We start from the raw sequence: 21,820 nt of genomic DNA, 5'->3' as shown, positions 1-21,820 counted from the left end.
TGCAGGTTGCACAAGCTCTGCCATTTCCCCGCTTGCTGTTACACTGAGTTCCCTCTATGGCTTCATAAAGACATAGCAGCGTGCAGATTGCTAACATGAAAGCATGATGTAAATCAATGGTAATCTTGGTATATTTATAAATATATACATACATCCTCAAGCCACATCTGGAAGAATTCAATTAAATCTTCCATGGAAGAGAAACTGCAATTTCTGATAAATGCTATACAGCACTTGTACATAGCTTTCCTTTGGGATAAGATGATTGGTTTCTGATCTATCCTGTCTCTTAAAATTCTAAAAGTTACTGTATACAGTACTCAAATATTTAATAATGCAATTAATTCCCAAAATAGCTGACAAATCATTTCTAAAACATCTTACAGCATGAAATCCTGCATAGTCCTTAAACTCACAAAATTAACTGTGCCTAGGGGAGATTCTTAGCTTGTAATGCAGTAATGAGTAATTGTTTAGTATTTCCTTTGAAGTACACATTTGCTGCTACCCTGTTACTAAACACATCTCATCAGCAAATCCAGAAAATTCTTTTAGCTAAAGGGATAATTATAAAGATGTCTACATAAGAAGATATCCTCTTTGAAACTCTAAATCTGAATCCAAGACTGTATTTCTGTAACAAGTATTTATTCTTATTTTTATTGATCTTTTCACCCTCAGGAGCCTTAACAGCATCTTCTACTCATCAAATTCTCCTGTCCAGTCACAGGGCCTGATAGCAGTTACTAAATTATTATTTAATAGCGATTCCAAATACAACTGTTATTTCCATATTGTTGTGTGCAGAGAAGAGACTGAAGTTTCACAAACATCCTTTTACCATTAGGAAAACTAAATTACTAATTTGTATCAAGATATTCGACAGTTTGTACTGTCACTGAAAATACTGACATCAAGGATAAATGAAGTCACACAAGCTCCAGAGAGAAAACCCTGAACTACACCATAACTTTTTTTTCTTCCTCTATGATGCATGCAAAACAATGGATTTTGGAGACCACAGATCAGAAACTATGAAATTATTGTAGAAAAATATTAGGTTTAAAATTATATTGAACTAAATATAAAAAATAACAATAATGCTAATGGAGTATATTTCCAGTTTTGCCTCTCCCTGATTTCTTGAGTCAGTAATTAAGAGCATTATTTTAACTCTATTTTGGTTAAATTCTACTACGTACACTTATCACAACTTCGCTATTTTAAAATTAATGCTTTTCCTTGGCTCATGCTGTTTCCTCAAATCTTGATTAAAATGGATTAGCAGCAGCTAGATTAAAATTACTGTGATGTGAGTGGGAGGGATTAATTTTTCTTTGTATGGATGGATTGGGTTTTTGCTTGGGGTTTTTTGTTGTTGCTTGCTTGTTTTTAAGTAGAGCAAAGAATCTGGGAAATTTACACTTAGCTTTCAGTGCAGTATAACAGTGCCCTCAGTATCATTTAAGTCCAATTACCTGACATAGGAGTTATTTATTTCATTTATGAAAAACATCATTAAGCCTTGGTTATATCATGATAGAAGAACTGAATCCCTTTTTGTAAATTTTGGATGTTTATGTTACAGACAATTCTTTCAACTTCAGGTGTCCTGGTTTCAGGGCCATTACTCTCTTAATCCTTCCAAACATTATAATGCAAAAATAGTACCCTATCCAACATTAATAGCTTAACCAAGCTAGTTAAACTAAAAATAAGCCAGAGAAATATGTTGATTAATGTGCTCTTTCACCTGATTACAGATGGCCATTTAGCATGGTCTTCGTGCATTGGTCCAATTCCTCACAAGGTTTTAGGGTTTTTGAACATATTGATTTATTGCAACTGAAAATCATTATTGTCCATCTATACTCACTGTTTGACCAGTTTTTTTAGCAATTTGGCTTGACCTTGGATTCAACAAAATTTCTGAGAATATTAAACTAATATACTACAAAGCTAAGGAAGAGAACATTCAGATAAATTAGATTTTACAAAACAGTGATAAGGTTTAGACATAGAGAGGTTGCTTACTGAAATCTTTCTTGCAATCAGGGGAAAAAGAGAAAAATAAAGAATATATTGTATAAATACATCCCCTAAGTCTTAAGGTGTGCAAATATGGAGAGCTAATTAGGGAAAAATATCTACACATTTACAAAGCCAACATAATTCTCTCTTTCATTTCCATTCTCAAATACCAAAGGAATCGTAACTTGAGGATTTTTACTGTATCCCTTAAAATGGCTAGTTTCAAAATTAATTTCCTAGGCAGCTCTGTGAGTAAATGCATTTGTACATTCCTTTAATTAAGGACAATTTATGGAGGTATTAGAATCTCTCCTCATTATCTTTGCATTTTCTTTGCAGTTACATACTTAAAGAAAACAACACTGAATCTATTTTACTTTTCTGAGGAAGTCTATACACCAGCTTTAAAAATTTCAAAACTTTATGAATAAAATTTCATCTCACTTTTTTGAAGCAAATGAAAATTCTATACACAGAAATGAACCATAAATTCGTTCTGCAAAAACCATAAATTCGATATGCAAAAATCTGTAGCATTTTGCCAACAGTATTTAATATCATTCTAAATTTCAGGGGTTTTTTCAACAATAATTTTCATTTACTGAGAAGATAACCAAAAACAAAAAAAGGCAAAAATAATTAGGAGTGAAAAGAGAAAATCCTCAACTAAATAATGCTCCATTCCACCAGGCAGTACACAAAATGCATCAGCTGCAAACTGTGATTTTTCTGGGGTAAACACTTAAATATTGACCTTGGCTCTTGCATTCAAGAAGTACCACAGTGCTTCTCTGCACCTCCCTATATGACTACTAAAGTGAACTTTAAAGAATAGAAAAAAAAGAACAATCTTTTTCTATATAAGAAGAAAGCTGAGAGCTGAATTGGATGATAGGCAAAAGCAATTAGTAAGGAAAACTTTATGTTAATTAAGCAGCAGGGCTTGTTAGGTCATCTTAATTATGCATGCTAAATTCTGACTTGAGGCACAGAGAACTATGAAGATTAATAGTTGAGGAGTAAAAGAATTCTGAACTCATAACACTTTATTTATGCTCTATTTTGCTTGGCGTGAATCATGGTTGTCATATATAAATGTGGAAGTGTATTTATGCCCAGGGTTTTGTGGGTTTTTTCTTCTTTCTGTGTAATTCTTGTATAGACTCAGTAAGTGAAGTATACTAAAGTTTCTTTAAAATATTATGTTGCCCATCTGTTTTCCAGAATATTTTTCTACTTATACAGTACAGATGCCCATACTGTTAGAACTTAATAAAAATATTGTCATAATAATTAAGTATCATTTTCCATTCTGCAGGAAAGTTCAAAATTTATTTTTTTACTCCAGGCTTAAATAAGGATGAACCCCTGCAAATCTAAACTTTTTAAGGAAAAAAACCAGCCGAAGTAACACTAATTAAATATTTTTATTTCATTATGGCATATTTGGGGGTTTTATTAACTTATAAGTTCATTTTTCTAGAAGAAATCATAATCTGGTTGAAAAATAATCTGGTTTTAATAATGCCAAGTCATTCCGTTTAAGTGGTTGCTAAGTACCAATCACTTTCAAATTTCAGAATTCAGTATAAAGTTGGTGGAAAATAACAGTAATGACTATATAATATAGCAGAGAATTGTTTAAACAGCTTCAATCTAGTTAGAAGTTGCTTAACACTGGGATAACACAAGGTTCAAATGCTAACAACCCACCCTGTCCAGAGTCTAACTTTCTAAAAGTGCTTTTTGAACTGCTAACAAGAAAGAATAGGTGGTGAGAAACAGGGAAATGAGTGAATGAATTGATGTCTGCCCATTTCAATTTTGCAGAGTAGGCATTCTGGATTTTACTTGGAAATATGTAAGTCAAATTTAAAAAATACTGGCTTACATGCATTGCTGAATCAAGCCAGGAAGTGCAAGATCAAGTGAGAACTAATTTAAAAGTTTTCCTATCTGAAAAAACCCCCATGTTTGGATTAAAAATGGACAAAAATGTATTTTTTGTATCCTTTGGCTTTTTCCACTCAAGTAACAAGAAGAAACAAGAAGACAATGATAAATAGATACTGAAATGTCAGATACAGTTAATTCCACTAGAAAGAAAGATAAGGTATTGCAGTTTGACCTTTGACTCCTTATTTCTTCTGCAATTTTCTACAGGTATGGTTTATTACCTCTGGCAAAATTGTTACTATATAAATTCCTGTAATTTTATTATAAGAAATAACAGCCGTGGCATGTACCAGTTTCATTTGATGTTTACTTTTATGGGCACAATATTTCTTTATTCCTGGTTAGTAAGAGTATGATGATACCAAAAAAAATGGTCAAAGTAAATACAAGACTGCTGAGAATACTTAAAATAAAAAGATTACAAATTTAAGAAATAAATACAACTATTTAAGTAGCTTAATAAGCTATAACACGTATGCACATGCATATGTGCACAAGTGTGAGACAGATAACAAGATATAAATACACTTGAATAGCAACACATTTTGATTATTATTTCTACATTATGAGGACAAGTATAATTTTGATTATCCTCAGACATTAAAAAATATGGAAGAGCCATCAAATGCACAAATTAGGTCTACAAGTATGTGAATGATGATAGAAAAATGTCTTTAATCAGAGTAGACCCGTGAGTCTTCCACAGGACTTCTATATGTCATATTTGAAGTACATTCACATTTTTCTTTAATATAAATCAGTTTAGCCCTTAAAAGAAATAATTTTTATAAACATTTACACAAGCACTTTTATGTCAAGAAGACTGTGCAAAGTGTGAAACAATATGGCAAGCAATTTTCAATGTTTCTACAGATTTTGTGGAGCCATGGAAAAACAAAGCCAATTGTACTGTAATTACTCTCGTAAATCATAGAATGCATTTATTTTCTTTGATGTACCAATACGTAAACATTTATTACTAGAATTTTTCAATATGGTGGTATTGATTGAATAGTTTAATTTTAGTTTTTCAAAGTCAATGCAAAGAAATTCTTAAGAAATCCTGAGAGTGAAATGTGACTGAAAATTTGATTTTGATCATTTTTCCCCTCAGGTGTGCTAAACCATCATCTTTTTCAGAGCTATGCTGAAGAACAGCTTAGAAACAAAGGAAAAACTATCATAATTGAACTCAATAGGATTCAGGAAATTTTATACCAATTTTTGTTCCATTAGGATGCTAAAAGGTAAAATAATTAGGAGGAAAATTATATACTAGGTAGACAATTATACAAGCCTAGAGAAAAGACTTTGAAACAACAATTAATTCTGGGAACTCAATTAATCATAAATAAGAAAAAGCAATGTCAGAATTACTTTGACAGTTATAACTGTCATAAGGGCAAATTCAACATGTTGAAAAAATCTGGGGTAGAAGTACCTTACAGAAACACCACTGGAGCTTAAGAACTTTGCAATTCATAACTAACTGCTTTTATAGAAGAGAGCTAGTCTTCACTGAAGTCTCTAAATGCTTTATACAAACTTAAGATTTTTATTTGGAACAAGTTTAGGTGTTTTAAACCTGCTTAAATGGCATTTAGCTGTGTGGTTCAAGTTGAATGTGTTCTCATTAAGCAGTCTTCTTGCTATTTTTTTCTGATTAAGCTGTAGCCATTACAAACCAGTGAAAATAAAACATTTCCAGTCCAGTCCAGCCCAGATCAGTTAGAGTACTCCATAGCACCAATATCTGTGAAGAATCTTTCATTTCCAAGTCCATTTTTGACTTTAAATACACAACAACAGTGACATGAAGGTCAAATTTTATACATTCAAATGATTTTACAACTTCCCCGATAATAAGTCGATAAAATGTATTATTCTGGGCACAGAAAGAACATTGTGCAATGACGTCATGATTTGACTTTCCTTCACACCGTCCAAATGGACACGCTGTGGTTGATTTTTTGTATCTAAGGACCAGAACAAAAAAACTCTGTACACTCATAAAGTTTGCCAAGATTATTAGACCTTTAAATAAAATTTAAATACTATCTGCATCTCTCAGGTTTAAAACCCAGGTAATCAAAGCACATTTAAATGCTTAATCAACAAAAAGAATGACCATAAAATATTCATCACAGTCTGTATCAACACTTGGTTCCACTTGGAGCATAGAGGGCTCTTACAGGTCCAGAAGAGAAGCCATGGTGCTTTTCATGCACTTTTTTATACTCTTCTATCCTGAGGCAAATTAATGATGTAAAATATTATTCTCACAGAGTCTTATAATAGCAATTTTAGGGTTCTGCTGCACATCAGAAGTTTTTCTGAGAAAAGCACCTTCTTTACAGCACCACAGGAGATGAAAAACATTCAACTGGCGCACAGAACTCTATTCCAATATTTATTATTCCATTATTTTTCACCATGGCCCTATGTTCTCATAAAATAACTATCACTACTGATCTTGGTAAATATACAAAGGTCCAAGATCAGTTACATCTTTGATAAGTATATAAAATATACAACTACAATGAATGAGAAGAAATGATGCAGATTTTAAATTCAAAAAGGTTAAAAAAAAGAATTGAGCATATTAATGCAAACAAGAAAGCATGAAAGAATGACTTACAGTAATAAGTAGCAGCTACATATAAACCAGATGTGGGCTGCACACAATTTTCAGATTTTGGGGATTAATTTGCTTTTTTGAAATTATTTAGAGAAATGAACAAAATCATTTTAAACTACCCTGCGATGCAATCTGTAAAGTGCAGTACAAGGAAATTAGTAAAGAAATTAAATTTAAAATGTTTCAAATTATCATGTTCAAAACATTATATACAGTAAGTACTTTAAAAAAGTATTTTTTCCTAAAAAGGGTGATTTTCTAGAAAAAAGTTAAACTAACTTATTAAAATATTGATTGCAATTTAGTACACAATGTCTATAAGATCATGAAATCTTAACAGTAGAAAAAAAAATGTTGATTAGATATCTTATGTGGAATAATTAACACAATCTAGGCATCTGATATGTTATTATTACTAAGATATCTGTCTTCAAGAAATAGAATTTTCTATTTTTCAAACTGAAAAGCCTAAAAAAAAAAAAAAACAAACAAAAAACCACCTAACAACAACAACAAAAAATTACCAAAAAATAAAAAACAAAGTCAAACAAAACCCAACTACCTAAATTGCTAAGGGGCCAAAGTGGAAAATCTTTCTACAAATTTGAAGACTAAAGCTGACCTAATGTAGAATATCTTTTAAAATCATTTCATTCCTGACATTATAATTCCAGACTGGATTCCAACTAATGAGCAGAAACTCACCAAAACCTAGCAATGAAAATTTGTTTGTAGGAATGTAGTTGAGATTTTTTATTAACTGAAGGGAGGCCAAAGACCAGTGGCAAAATGGAAGGAAAAAAATGAAAACAAAAAACCAGATTAATTATCCGATGAATCTGAAAGAACAGAAAGTACAAAAGATAATAATGTGGTCCTGTTTGTAATACTAATAAAATATTTTAAAACCAGATTCATGTAAATATTAGAAAGTACACATTATTAAAGTATGAATCTTAAATGAAAAAGACACAAAATGTAGAGAAAGAGACAATTTTCATTAGCTTCATTTTTATCCCATAAAAAATTTTCACAAACAAATTAGTGAAATTGGGTGAATTTGATATTTAGAATATGGCAGTATAATTTGAAAAAAAACACTGTACATGTAATTTTGAAAAATAAAGTTAATATAATAATGTATTCAATCTGCAAAATATTACTAGAAACATCACAGTTACTCAGTGACTCATGTTTACAATAATATTTGGTTACATACCTCTAAACATTTTTAACAACAAAAAGTTAGATTATTTTTAGCTTCACAAATATTTTTTAAAAGGCATTCATACCGTCATAAATCCGTCCAGCAAACCTGAGTCAGGCTTCGGTGGTGCTTGCAAGCGCTCCATAGACCACTTCTCAATGATAGATGACACCTGGGTGTTCTCTGTGTTCAGAATTCTGAATCCAGTCATGTTAACACCACTGTACCGATAGGGCTCCACATCCAGGGCAAACAGGTCCTGGAAAAGTCACCATGGTATAAATTCTGTAATACACTGCAATTGTTATTTCGATTGTTGGACCATCTACCCGATGAGAGCATGGTAATTTTCAGCGCTATTTATGTCAGGAAACGTGTTCTGCCTGTCTGGGGGGCTGTGTCTGTGGGCAGGCGACGTGGCTGCCCTTAGGGTGGGAGTAATCTGTTCTCAGAGGAAGGAGACCAGACTTTCAGGAAATGTTAGTCCAACTACAGAACTGGATCTACTATGGGGTAGGCTAAAATACTAAACTAATTAATATCTAGAAATTTTCAATTTCTATATATTAATATTAATAATATTAATATTTCTGGTAAGTTCTTGAACTTACCAGAAATTAAACAAACATGAAATAATGAAATAAACTGGACAAGAGTTTCCTTGAGCTTTCACTCTCAGTGAAACTTAAACATGTTAATCTTAGGAGGATAAATTGGTGGAGGAGAGTAGGCAGGGAGTGGGGGTGGTGGTGAGCAGGGAAAAGCAGAAATGTACATGGCTTTAAATTTAATCAAAACCATTTTTTCACTGTCATCAACATACTTCCAAATATGGACATTTCTTTGGTTGGGAATTCATCTTTGCAAGAATAACTTTTGCCAGTTTATATGTTTTCAGTATATCTGTGTGTGTGTGTGCACAGTTAGCCCTCAAATGTACACAGAGGGAAATATAATCAATAAAAAGTAAAACAATTCAAATTTTAGCTCAAGAAAGTAAATTCAAGGTTATCCTAGTGCTTTGATCAAATCCTAAGAAGCAATGTAGAAACAATACTAGACTTCAGGAAAATCAGGTCTAAGATCAAGTTTTGACCAGGGGGCAAAAAAAGCTGTAATCAAGGTTACACATAATCTATTCTTTCCCTATAACATAATTTTGATTTATTGAAAATAGAAATTTTCCCTGTAATTTATAGGTATTCATTAATCTAATTTTTAATTTAATTTTTGCTGTCAGTTGGCTTTAGGTGTAACACTTGCCTGAATCCATTTTGTTTACTGGCTAGAGCTGAAGAAGATCAAATATTGTACTACAGAAAATCCAAATATCCATTGTTAACATCACAAAGCCCATAAAAATATCAGCCAGTTATCAATCACAACCCGTTTTTAATTCCCTAGCTAGTAATATGATTTACTTTCCCATTCACAATATCTAAGATGTGCAGGTTTCAAAATTCATTTAAAATAACTTCACATCCTCTTTTCAAAGAAATAAAACATTTTATTGCAAAGGAAATGTTTGACATAACAAGAACTACACTACATTATTCTCTTTAAAAAATTATCTCACTTTTTATTGTATAAGAAGTCAGACCCTTGAATGTAAATTTTTAATCCAAACACATTTATGTTTATACTGGAATGTAATAAATATACACAATATTATGCATTTACTACAAATGCACACAGGTCAGTGTATTAATGAGCCAGTGCATTACATCCTCAATCAATCAAGAGGAGATTACACAGAAGACTGTTGTAAACACTGTGACTGGAAAATTTATTTGACAGGACTTTCACCATGTCAGGTAAGAAGCAATTAATATATAAAAACAACTAAATTCTGATGCTGTTCCAGAGCTACATTGCAAAATCAAAATCTCTGATATGTTTGTGCACAGTAAATTATCTCTTGATAATTCCAAGTCAATATAATACTCTTGTCTCCATAGAAAATATAATGTTTTAATAAGTAAATAAGAACAACAGAAAATTCTGATTTTTAAACAGAGTTTTAAGAGTGAGAATTCAATGCCAAAGGACAGCATAGTACTCAAAGAAACAATTCTCATCTATGGCAAAAATTTTAAAAATAAGAAAAAAACCTTCAAAACATCTATAATCCATTTTTATGGCAGGAAATCTATTTAGTGAGGAAATTCTCTTGCATGAAATCCTAAATCTATAAGTGACAGAACAATTTACCCTTCTAAAATAAGATAGATATTTGTTCAGGGTGTGCCTTTCAAATTCACAAGTTATTTTGCTTTCTATCCAACTAGCTATTTCATGTTAACACTATACATGAACTTCTGTTCTGTGATTCTGAGATGGACTCTTACCCTATCACAAAGGATTTGTTTTCATAGGAGCTTAAACATGTATGTGATTTTAAACATGGGTCAGTTCAAGCATGGTTTTTCCAAGGCACATTTGTCTCACATTTGTCTCATGCTCTCCTTTTAAAAAACATCAAGAACTGTAATCTAATTAGATAAAATTGAACACAAATTTAATACAGACAAATGTGCACAAATCTGGAGACTGCAGTCTCTAGAATAATATTTTACCAAGGTTTAAACTTTTTCTTAGTTAGGCTGTGATGAGCAGGAAAAAGGTCTTCACATACATGTTTGTTTTGTAAGGGCATTACATTTTAAATGTTCATTTATTTCAAGAGATAGATCCAAGAATGATCAAATCCCTTCTAAGTTACATTTACAGTGGACACCAAAGAATATTGCATAATTCATGTGCCTAAAAAGCTCATATGAATTGTTAAATAAAATGCTGCACAGATTCACACCAAATTATTCATGAATCATATGACAGAGAACTACCTTGTAAAATGTTGAATCAAAAATATGGAATATATGAGTAAATTTTAAAATGTCTTAATCTTCACATAGAAACAGCTAAAAGACAGAAAGGAAAAAATGCATAAAACAATGAATTATGAATTATACATTTAACCCTCCTTGATAGTTAAAAGTGCCACAGCCAGATGCTTTTTTCAGGTCTATCAGTTTTCAGGGCACACTGTTGAACAATAATTAAATTGTCCCGATGACTTTTCACTGAAAGTAGGAAAACTCAGCAAAGAAAACATCTTGCACTCACACCCCATTCCAGAGAGACCTTATCCACTTTGTTAAGCAATATAATTAGGAAAGTAATGTCTTTGTTGGATGTCATCACTATGTTTTCACAAGCCACTTACCAGTGTGGTAAAGATATAGTGATAGTATTCTGTCATCATCCCCATAGCTAAAGCCTTGAAAAAAATAAACAAAAGATTAATGTTTCTGAGGCCATATAATACCTTTTTATCACACTCACATGGCAAATGAAACACTGCAAAAGAACACTACTAAAATGAGACTATTGGCTTGGAATTATGCTAAAATTAGGTCAAGCAAGTAATTTCTTAGCAGTTAGAGAAGATTACTGACTATTAAAGGAATTTATGAACCAGATCTTCTGATAGAAAGAATATTATTAGACTGTTTAGTGCAGTAAATGTGAAAGAGGCTTGTATTTTTACATACTAATGGATACATTAAGTTACAACACATAATTTGAGTCGACAATATTTTCATTCATTATTGAACCTTTTCTTTAAAATGAATCATCTAATAGAAATTTTTTTCTATTTTGATGAATGCATTTAGAAGAAGGACCCAAGCTTATATTATACATGTGAACATTTTTCCAACCATGGAAGAAAATTCTCTCAAGTCAAATTCTGAACAGCAAGAGAGATATTACTTAAATAAAAATGAACAAATATTCATAGAATCATTTATAAATTCAGGTATCTCTCAAGTACCTTCATCACTCTTTCCATCTATGTAATACGAAGTAGTTTTTGATAAATTGTGCATTTTAAGAGTTCATGCTTTCCTTTCAACTGCATAAAAAATATTTGTAGATTAAAAACTATGTTTCATGATGTTTATTCATTAAGGGCATTTTCCCCAGAAAAGCATTTCTCTTCATGTTCTTCACAAAAGTTGTCTTAGTATTTTCTTCCTGCCCAGGAACTATCAAAAGAATTCTTTGCCAAGTTGCTACCAGATGGACTCCTTAAAGACACTGAAGGCCACAATTATACTACTGTGACAATGCCAGAATTTGTATTAAAAAGAATTGTCAGCATTCTGAAGATTGTGGGAGCCTTTTATTTATAATATTGTTTGAAAAACTTATGAAATTAATAGTCTATATGATCTTTAAAAAAAAATTGAAAACTAATGCAAACATCAGTTTTAAATCAGATTTTATAATATTTTAAACAAGATTTTGAAAAAACACCACTTTTCCAAAGAATGCCTATACTAATGTATTTACAACTCCACAACAGTACTTAGAACTAGAGTATAGTGCTCCAGTAGAAATTAAATTCTCAAACACAGGAAAACCACATTCCCATAAGAAATATTACAACTTCATTAGGAACTCTAATCTAAAAACATTCTTAGCTTTTATAAGAACTTGTTTTTCACAAAACCAAAATGTCTTCCTCTATATGTGTATCACATTTGCAGTCACCTATATCAAAACTGCTTCTAATCAAGTCTTTCATGCTCCAAAGGATCCCTACACAACATCCTACACATGTTCCTTACGCTGCTGTGCAATGATGCTGTCTCTTTTCCAGGGCTTCCCTCTTTGACCTTCTCACTTCTCTAAAGATCTCACTTCTTTTTCCTCTTCAAACATTCTAATGTCTCAGTACTATTATTAGGGTGCTTCCCTAACCTTTTAAATTATGTATGGTTTCCCTGGTTGCCTGGTGATGTAGATAACAATGAGATTTGCCTCAATTTAAGTATGTTTGTCTGATTGATGGGTTTTTTTGTTTTACTTTTCATTACATATTTTTGGCCAGCAAAATGTAGTTGCAGTTTCACCAGGTTCTCTCTCTTTGCTTTCTTTATTTTCAACTTGTGTTGTCTTCCACCAGCTCCACTGTTAATCTTTCCTATTATCCTCTCAAACTGAAACTCCTTGTCACGTGTCCCAATACTCATCCCTCCATGAACAGGGAAAAAAATCTGATCAGTCAATAATTCAGAAATGGATATATAAATATTTTTCAATAATCACCTATAAACACTATATTTGAAATATTAACATTAAATAATAAATATATTCTCAACACCCCTTGAGTCAATTTCAATGGCAAGTGCTCACATTCAGCTTCAAAATTATAAATTTTGGGCATATTTAGAGCATTGCAGTATAGGACCTGAATGGAAAAGTAAAAATCTACAGAATCTGTATAACAATCTTAACATTTATGAAAGACTTTTTTTCTGAACCTTCCCTCTGTAATCTGTAGGATAACCAATGTGCTTTGATGAAACAGTTCACTATTTGATTTAAAGAGGCTTAATGCTCACTCTTGGGTCCTGGGACATGATTAAAAACACAATGGTTTTAATTTTGTTCCCGTTTCCCTCTAGTCATCCATTTTTCACAATGCTGTATACTGTGAAATAAAAGAGATTTTTCACCTAAAAATTTCTAGGTAGTGTATAACTAATGTATCTCAATGGAGTTATTGTTAGTATTGCAGCTTAATATTGTCATCAACCCATTTCCCTTTTGCCTTGTTTAGATTTTAAATATTTAGAATAATTAAATGTACATTCAATGATTTGGTCTAAACAGCTAGAATAACTAGGCTGGCTTATGTTTAGAAAAAAACACTAGCAGAGGTTTAAAATTACTAGGAGCTAATAAAAGTTTTTCAATCAATGAACAATAAAGAAAAGAAATTATATTATACATGTAGACTTACTAGCAATTTTAATTATACCCACAATAATACCTGTAAGTATCTCTAATGAGACACATATTTCCAACTCTTAAATACCTTTTGTTTTCAATTTAGACCCTACAGTTTTCTAGCAAACATAGAATAAACTTGAATTAAAGTCACTAAAAGCTATGCATTAGGAGTGTAGAATAGTGTTTCAGTTTAGGTAATCCTCCTATCCTCTTTATTGGAAGTCATAGCTTCACTAAAAAATTATGGGGAAGATTGTCTCTGAGCCAGTTAAATATTTGGAATTTTGCTGTATCTCACTTACTCATTTCATCTGTACACATTATTTTCAAAGCATCAACCCAAATGTACTTGGGTGTTTTGCAGTTCCATTATTAGTGCAAAGAGAATATGGCTATAAAATATCAATTCTGTCCTCTCAATGGAAGACATTAAAGTGGTCTTTTGGTAACATACTGTTCAGATATCAGTCTCTGACTAGGAATACACATCCTAGAGGCCTCAAATAAAAACAAATATATAAATACATACATACCTATACACATAAAGATTTGATGTATAAAATAATATTAACCAAGAATTTATGACCATGTGTTAAGCATCAATTCTCCAAAGTACCGGTTCTTCATAGTTGAAACATTAATATGTCTTCATGTTCCTCTTGAACATAAATTATTTAAACTCTTTCATTATTAAAGCATAATTAAAGCACCTACCTTTTGTGTCACCAATAAAATTGTCTCTGAAATCCTTGGCTGGTTTTCAGTAAGGCCTGAGTAAAACTGACACACAATTTCCCTGCTTGTTAAATACCATTAGGTCTGGATAATACTTTTATTTATTAGGGATTAAAAAGATTAAGATATCTAAAGCAGAATGAGGATTACCTGTTTCAAGATGCCTGCTGCCATTTCATGGCTGCAGTCAAAGATTACGTGGAATTCTTTGCCTCTTTTCATCTCCTTTAGCAATGGCTTTGCATCTTTTGTGTCAGCCGGTAACTGACGGATTTTTAGTCTTAGGTTGTATCGTGATGGAGCCTTGATGAGCTCTTGTAATCGAATGAGACCTTAAAGAAAACAGGAGTCAGGAAAATTATCAAAACAAGAACCTGAACTACTAGCAGGAGAATATCCTATAAGCATTCAGTTTCCAGATTTTTTTCCCTTTCTCATTTGGTTAGAACTGATACACAAAAATGTTGTTAAAAGGAAAAATTAAGAAGTATCTGTACTCCCAACACTTTAGTACAAGTCTCTTTTCCCTTGATATTAATGGAGAGTAAGGAGCCTCATTTAGGATTACCTTCAGACAGACAAATCTTCCTCTAGCCTTATTGTACAACTGTGACTTTCCTCTTCGAAGAACATATTACTCTAAATCAATTAAAGCCATATCCCAGACTAATAGTTTTTAATCAGACTAGACAGTCTCCCAAATAATAAATCAAGTTTACATACAAAGCTGTGAATCATTTCAGCACTGCATAATACTTTCACATGAATATGTTCTCATATTTCTATACTGAATCACTTTTCAAGAACAGCAAGAAACAGAAGTAGCTTTACACTACTCTGCCAGTTTTGGAATTAAAACCACTCCAAAACAAAACTTACTATGTTTTTGGATGTGACTTTGAAATTATTTTGATTGTATGAAACATTATAGTGATTCATGATGTTCAAGTTTTCTGTACAAGTACTGGATATTTTTAATATACCAAATGTTAAAGGGAAGACTAACTGTTCTTTCTTGACTGTAAACTGCTCTTTCAAAGCATTCTTTACTCAAAACAGCAGAGTCCCTAAAGTGCATGTTCTAAGCATATTTTCAGGTCTTACAGCAATCACCTTTGTTACACCTTTGGAGATGGGATGGATAGTAAAGCTGCCAAGAAAATTTGAAATGGGATAGAAAGAAAAGGAAAAGAGATGTTGTTTTTTTCTGCAGCAAGTTTAGATTACAAAATTTTGGTAAACAAATGTAAGAAAATACAAATTGACAGGTCCCTTTATCTATCCACATTGTTTGCACCAATACAATACAGTTTTGGTCTTTTACTGTAGATCCAAGATTGGTTACAGAATAGCAAGAAGTGTTTTCTTGCCTACAGGAATTTTTGAAGTAAATGTTTTCCAATACCCTAATGAATTAAGCATATAGTTTAATCAGTCTGAGAACCACAGAATATTCTGAGTTGTAAGGAACCCACAAGGACCATCAATTGCAGCTCTTAACTGAATGGCCCACACAGGAGTTGAACCCACAACCTTGGTGCTATTAGCTCTGTCCTCTAACCACGATAACCTCAGGAAATGGCAGTGAGTGAAACCCAAGGATTTCAAAACTTCCAAACTTTGTTCTGTTCCAGAGAATTACCCAAGAATATAAGTCCTTAAAGGTCCTAATTGGGCTGTTCAAGAATTAAAAAAAAAAAAAAATTGTAATCTTCATAAATCTTATCGTTATTGGAATACCTCAGAGAAAGAAAAGATCACACCAAAATTTGAAATAGGAGATTTACAGATGCAGGAACTAGAGTAATTAAAGTTGACAAGGAGAATGCTATGATAGTGTCTGCCTTCTGGGTTACCTATGTATCTGATAGAGAAGTGATAAGAAGTGATGAGGAATAAACAAAGTACCACATTGGAAGGCAGTACAAAAGGTAGAAAACTACCAAAGAAACCTGAGTGTGACAATGTGGGGAAGAAAACCTGCAAGTGTACATTTCTTCAATGCACTGACTGGACCTCAGTGCTGGGACAGTACAGATGTGCAGGCAAGCACAGGAAGTATTTATGCTCTCAATAACTGTCAGTTACAAATAGTAACCAGTGAGATTTCTCAAAATATATTTTAAGATAAATTAAATCTGAGACACAAGCAAATTCCAGGGTTTCCAAAGATATGTTTTTTCTCCTGTCCTCATCAATGTGAAATAAAAATAAACCTTAAACTTTTAATGTGTAGTATTTTTCATAGCTTCTACATGTAGCAGAATATTTAATTTTAGTAATAGTTAGAGAGAGTACATCCATTTTTAAGATTTTAGCATATATATGTCATCATGTTTCCAGCCACCAGTAAAGTTGTAAAGTTGAGATGGATTATGGCAGGGAACAAAACATGTTCCACTCTACTAAATGACTCACTTCAGTGGTCCACTTGGCCACCCACTATAAGGAATAAATTCTTTACTGGCATATGTTCAACAGTTTCCAGCTTGCTGGGCTCTCAACAGGATGATTTTGGAAAACAAAACCCCCTCACTTGCAAGGGAGTGACGAGATGCGACTGTGGAGCGCGCGCGGTGCGGGCAGCTGCTGTGAAGGTGTGTCACAGGTAGCGAGTCCCACTGCCACAGTTACCCTACAGCTCCCTGCTGCAGAGAAACGCCTCACAGAACAAAAATATCAGACAGTGCTGAGCATACCTTTCTCTGGTACTTTTTATTTCTCTGGTAAAATGTTGAGAAGTGGGATTTTCCCATTCAGGCATTAGTGAGAACTGAGATCAGTGGGAACTGATTCCAGTTCTGGACCACACTTCAAAAGCTGGCTCTTTCAAATACTAATTAAAGGCTAGAGGTTTCCTTCTACACTGTACCTACTATTTGGGATATAGCATTTGTTTTTTTAAAAGTGTGCAAAGAATGAATTAGTTTTTCTGGAAAGTAAAACCCACCAAAATAATTTCCTGAAGAAGAACAGAATAATTTATCTAAAAATAAACAAACAAACAAAAACACCACCATACGCAAAAAAAAATCTTTTCTAGATTAAATATTGAACAGTGGGTCATTATTTGTAATGAAATTACAAATTAAGCACTGGAAAGATATAAACCAAAAGAACAAGGTCCTGCATGAAAATTGCAGCCCTTGGGTTTATCTATGGAATGAACCATAGAAGGGCAGCTTCCCACCTCCTGACTGCCACTGATCTTCTCTTCTCCTGAACACTCTAACATCCTGGCTTCTGCTAGAATAGTTTCTACAGTAGCAATGGCCATAAAAGTTCCAGGGGATCAGAACATTAAATAGTTGAGGACTAACCAGGCAATACATGTAGGATATAAATAAATTGTGCCCCTGTCTTTATGGTAACAAACTGTTTAAGTTCAGTTTTTTGCAGTTTTTTGCGGCTATCAGATATCAAATTTTAAAGGCTTTTAACAGTAAAACTAATGCCTTAGAGTAACAAAAAATGAGCTCTACGTTATTTAGTTTCTTCAACATTTAGTCCTGAATACATCAGGTGTAATCAGAAAAAATATTGTTTGCTATAATTTTTAGATGTTACCAAAATTTCTTCTATTCTTTTCACTTTCTCCGTCTGGATGATTGAGATTCCTAAGACTCAAAGATTGCTTGTTCCTACTGTGTGCAGTTTGTCTGTGGGACTCAATTTCTACCCTTCTATCCTTTGTGCATATTGTTCATTTCAAGTCAAACAAACGTATTTACTCATTGACTAAAATTCTTGAGCTACTGATAGTAACAAAGTTTCATTGCTGTTGTCTGACATCAAAGGAAATGTCATACCAAGCTGGTTATGCAGGATAAAAGTAACAAGCTTTCATGTATACAGAAAAATAAAAATTTCTGAATCAGTAAGGGACAGTTTCAAAAGGACACATATGTAGCTTATCAGAGAAAGAAGGGAGGAATGAAGAGAGGAATATAATTCAAGATCTACAAGGACTATGAAGCTAAAAACAAAACAAGTTTTCTTCACCATGATTTTGAGGATATCTAGAATATTTTTAATTGAACACTTGTGTAGAATAACTTTAAAATAATTGATTTAAAATATAATATGAATTGCAGTCCTCAGATGAAAAGGTCTCCTCTTATTTTACTAGGATTTACAAGATCCATATGTCATGAAAAAAAAACAAAAGAAACCCAAAAACTGCAAACAAAGAAACAAAAAACCCACAAGGAAAACAAAACAAAACCAAATAAAAAACCCCAAAGCAAACAGAGTACAGGCATTTGTGTGTATAAGCCCCTAAAAAAAAAAATCTATTTTACAACAGTATAGAAATAATAGCTGCATTTTGGGAATGTACTTCCTGCATTTTCTTTCACCAGGGACACCTTTTTCCTGTCCCTTCAAACTCTCAATTCCTTCTTTTAGCAGCCACTGTGATAGAGCCCTACCTCTGAATGGCTGGGAAGAGGGCGGTGTGAGTAACTCCTTTCAGAAGCTGCCATCAATTCATCGTTAAGGAGAATCCTGAAGGAGCAGCTTGTGAGCTCTCCAGCTGGCATCTTCCTCCAAAGAGATCAATCACATTACCTCCTCGACATGTTCAACTTCAACCAGTCCAGGAAGCAAGAACCCCAAGTTTGTTTTAAAACCTGTCTCCAGCTCAGCAGTCTTGCAGGCCATTGCTGCGCCACCTGGCCTGCTCATCAAACTATTCATCATTTCCATTAATGCTGCCTTTGTGCTGCACAGGAAGAATGCAAGCAAATGCACTTTGCAATAGGCTGAACACATCAACCTTTTTCTGTAAGAAAACACTAATGCTCTTTTAAAGGCTACTCTTTATCTTAACCATGTCAAAAATTTCAAAACTAATAATATACTGCTTTGCAGAACCACCAGAAAGCAATCTTTCTATTTTTAGCAAGTTGTTTCTTCTCACACCTCTCTGTACTCTTTTCCTTCCCTGACAGCCCCCTGCCCAGTTATTTTGGTTACATCTCAGAAAAATCTCATTGTGTACTGGGCTTTGAAAAGGGTATGGGTAGAAGGGAGGAGAATGCTGGTTTGTTAGCATTGATAGAATGTTTACATCAATTGGAACAGTTAATTGCTGCAAAATTACTTGCAGAGATTACCCATAAACTCTAAAGTTTTGTTTTATCATCTTCAATTAAAAAAAAAAAATCACTAGTGAAAGGATTAGAAAGGAATTGCACTAGCTGGTAGGGTTTTACTAACAGTGGGCTGTTCTGTGTTCCTTGTGCTGTTGTATCTAATACAGCTACACCATTGAGAAAAGCACAGAGGAAACAGAAACAAAGGAAAAAGATAGCTTGATGAACTTTTCGTATTTATTCATATTCAGGTTTTGTATACATTAAGATCATTTCACTAATTTCCAGCAGTGTAAAGCATCCTTAAAATGATCACCAGTTATATTTAATCCCATTTAAATACAGTAGCAATGGTTTCTTTAATGGAAAAAGTTCTAAGATATGTAGTCCAGAAAAAACAATTGTTTTTTTACAGTTAAAGAGCTTCTTATTAGCAGCTTTAGAGTCCAACATTTTAGCAGAATTTTTCAATCTTGTAGCTAAAGGATTGGAGAGCAATCCAAATAGTATATGTGTATGCATGCATATACTTTACAAGTATTAATGCATTAGAGTCTGAAGCCATTTGCAACTTGCAATATTTAAAATGTGCTGTGATTAGTGGCAGGGACATGAAGAGGAGTTCAAGGATATTATGTAGACTTATTTTGCTGTTAAATGTGACTTCTACAAGGGAAACAATAGTACTATACCAGTAAAAGGAAGGAAATGTGTCTGGTAACTGACTTCAAAAGAATTTTCACCAAAGAAAATTTTATTTAACAAGACCTTTGTCAAGAGTAAAGCTGTTCTATTTCAAATTAGATTCATGAGGGCAAGCCAATACACAAGAATCATCCATGATAATAGTAGTATTTGCTCAAATGGGTACTGGAGGTGTATTTGTGTGAAATAATTTCCTTCTGGGGGAAAAAGTGCAGATGTAGAAAATATCCAACAATGTCCAACTACCTACACCTATGTCCCCATTTCCTCATCAAACCATACAGTGTGACTACTCACCAAACTCTTCCTCAGAGGTACAAAAGAGATGCAAACCACTGTTTATAAATCAGAACAACCTTAGAATATATAGACACGTTCTATCATATCTTAAGGAATTAATTCCAAATTCTACATTGCCCATATGTGGCCTTTTGGCTATACAAACACATTTAAAGAATTGACATTGCAGCAGTTTATGCTTTAGGAAAAAAATAATTTGATCAAGTTGGGATTCTTGAGAAGAGGGAAAGGAAAGGGTGGGGGGTTTTGGTAATATAGTTCTTTTGAGCATATCACTAACTACAAGTATTAGTCACCCTGAAAAGACAGTTCTGGACCACTGAGTATCAGAGGACAAATAAAAGTTATTACTTCCTACTGAAAATACTTTTGAAAACTATCTCTTGGACGGCAGCCATGCCAGTAATCAGAGAAAATGTTTCAGGCTAGGTAGTTTTCTTCTGACTTTTTTTTCCTAGACTGTGTAATAAAACAGAATCATAGAAACATTATCCAAGATCACAGAGCTCTACCTTTGACCAAAGACCACCACACCAATTCAAGCATAGCTCTAAGTGCCAAGTAATTTCTTTGAAAACTTCCAGGAACGGTGACTCCACCATCTCTCTGAACAGCCTGTTCCAATTCTCAGTATCTGAGAAAAATTCTCCCTTCTAAAACAAGCAAACAACAAAAAAGGCAGAGCCGTATTTTTAATTATGCATGTCTGCGCAGGTATGTATATGCATTTGAAATACAAATCTCATTATTGTGAAAAAATTTATAAGGGTCTAGACTAGGCACAAAAAAATAAAAACCAACCCAAACTAAAATCCCAATCCCCCTTTCTTTTAGACTAAAAAATATAATAATTTTTAAACAGTTACTTAGTACAGGAAAGAAGAAATGTTTAAAACTATATTCATGACTAATACTGAAGTTGCAATTACTACAATAGCATCTATAGAACAGGCTAGCTTTAGGGTTTAAGAAAAATCACTGAACAAGAAAACCATGGATCTAGGTTTAACTCCACAGACAGTCAAGATTTCTATTCTGATACTGTGCATATCACTTAATTTTTCTGCATCTCGGGTCTAAGTATCAGAATGTTGAATCCATTGTACTGCTGTTTCAGCATTACCAGCTGTAACTGAAGAGCAAGGCAATAATCAGCTTTATTGTTTTCCTTAAATATGCTAAGCAAGCACATCAGAGCATGGGTGCAAACATCTTTTATAGTTGCAAATAGCCAATCCCAATTCAGCTTATTTCCAGTAACAATTCTTTTCTAATAAAGGCTTTGCAGTACTGCAGTGAAAAAAGCCCTCTACCCCATCCCACACAGGTCCACAAGAGAGAATCAATGTG

General features: G+C 33.1%; 1 protein-coding gene across 3 annotated transcripts in view; it reads right to left on the bottom strand.

Moving 5' to 3' along the window:
- GRIK2 (glutamate ionotropic receptor kainate type subunit 2) overlaps positions 1 to 21,820 on the bottom strand; it is a 354,211-nt gene that overhangs the window by 204,591 nt on the left and 127,800 nt on the right. For all 3 annotated transcript variants that reach the window (XM_059467530.1, XM_059467531.1, XM_059467532.1), the window contains exons 4-6: positions 14,520 to 14,701; positions 11,059 to 11,112; positions 7,918 to 8,091 (exon numbers count right to left, since the gene is read on the bottom strand). In XM_059467530.1, the coding sequence (XP_059323513.1) occupies positions 7,918 to 8,091; positions 11,059 to 11,112; positions 14,520 to 14,701 (410 nt within the window). The remainder of the gene's footprint in view (positions 1 to 7,917; positions 8,092 to 11,058; positions 11,113 to 14,519; positions 14,702 to 21,820) is intronic.

This window comes from Ammospiza nelsoni, chromosome 3, assembly GCF_027579445.1.
Source record: "Ammospiza nelsoni isolate bAmmNel1 chromosome 3, bAmmNel1.pri, whole genome shotgun sequence".
Lineage (NCBI taxonomy): Eukaryota > Metazoa > Chordata > Aves > Passeriformes > Passerellidae > Ammospiza > Ammospiza nelsoni.
The sequence above is the reverse complement of the archived record's forward strand: the minus strand, read 5'-3'. Positions and strand labels throughout refer to the sequence as shown.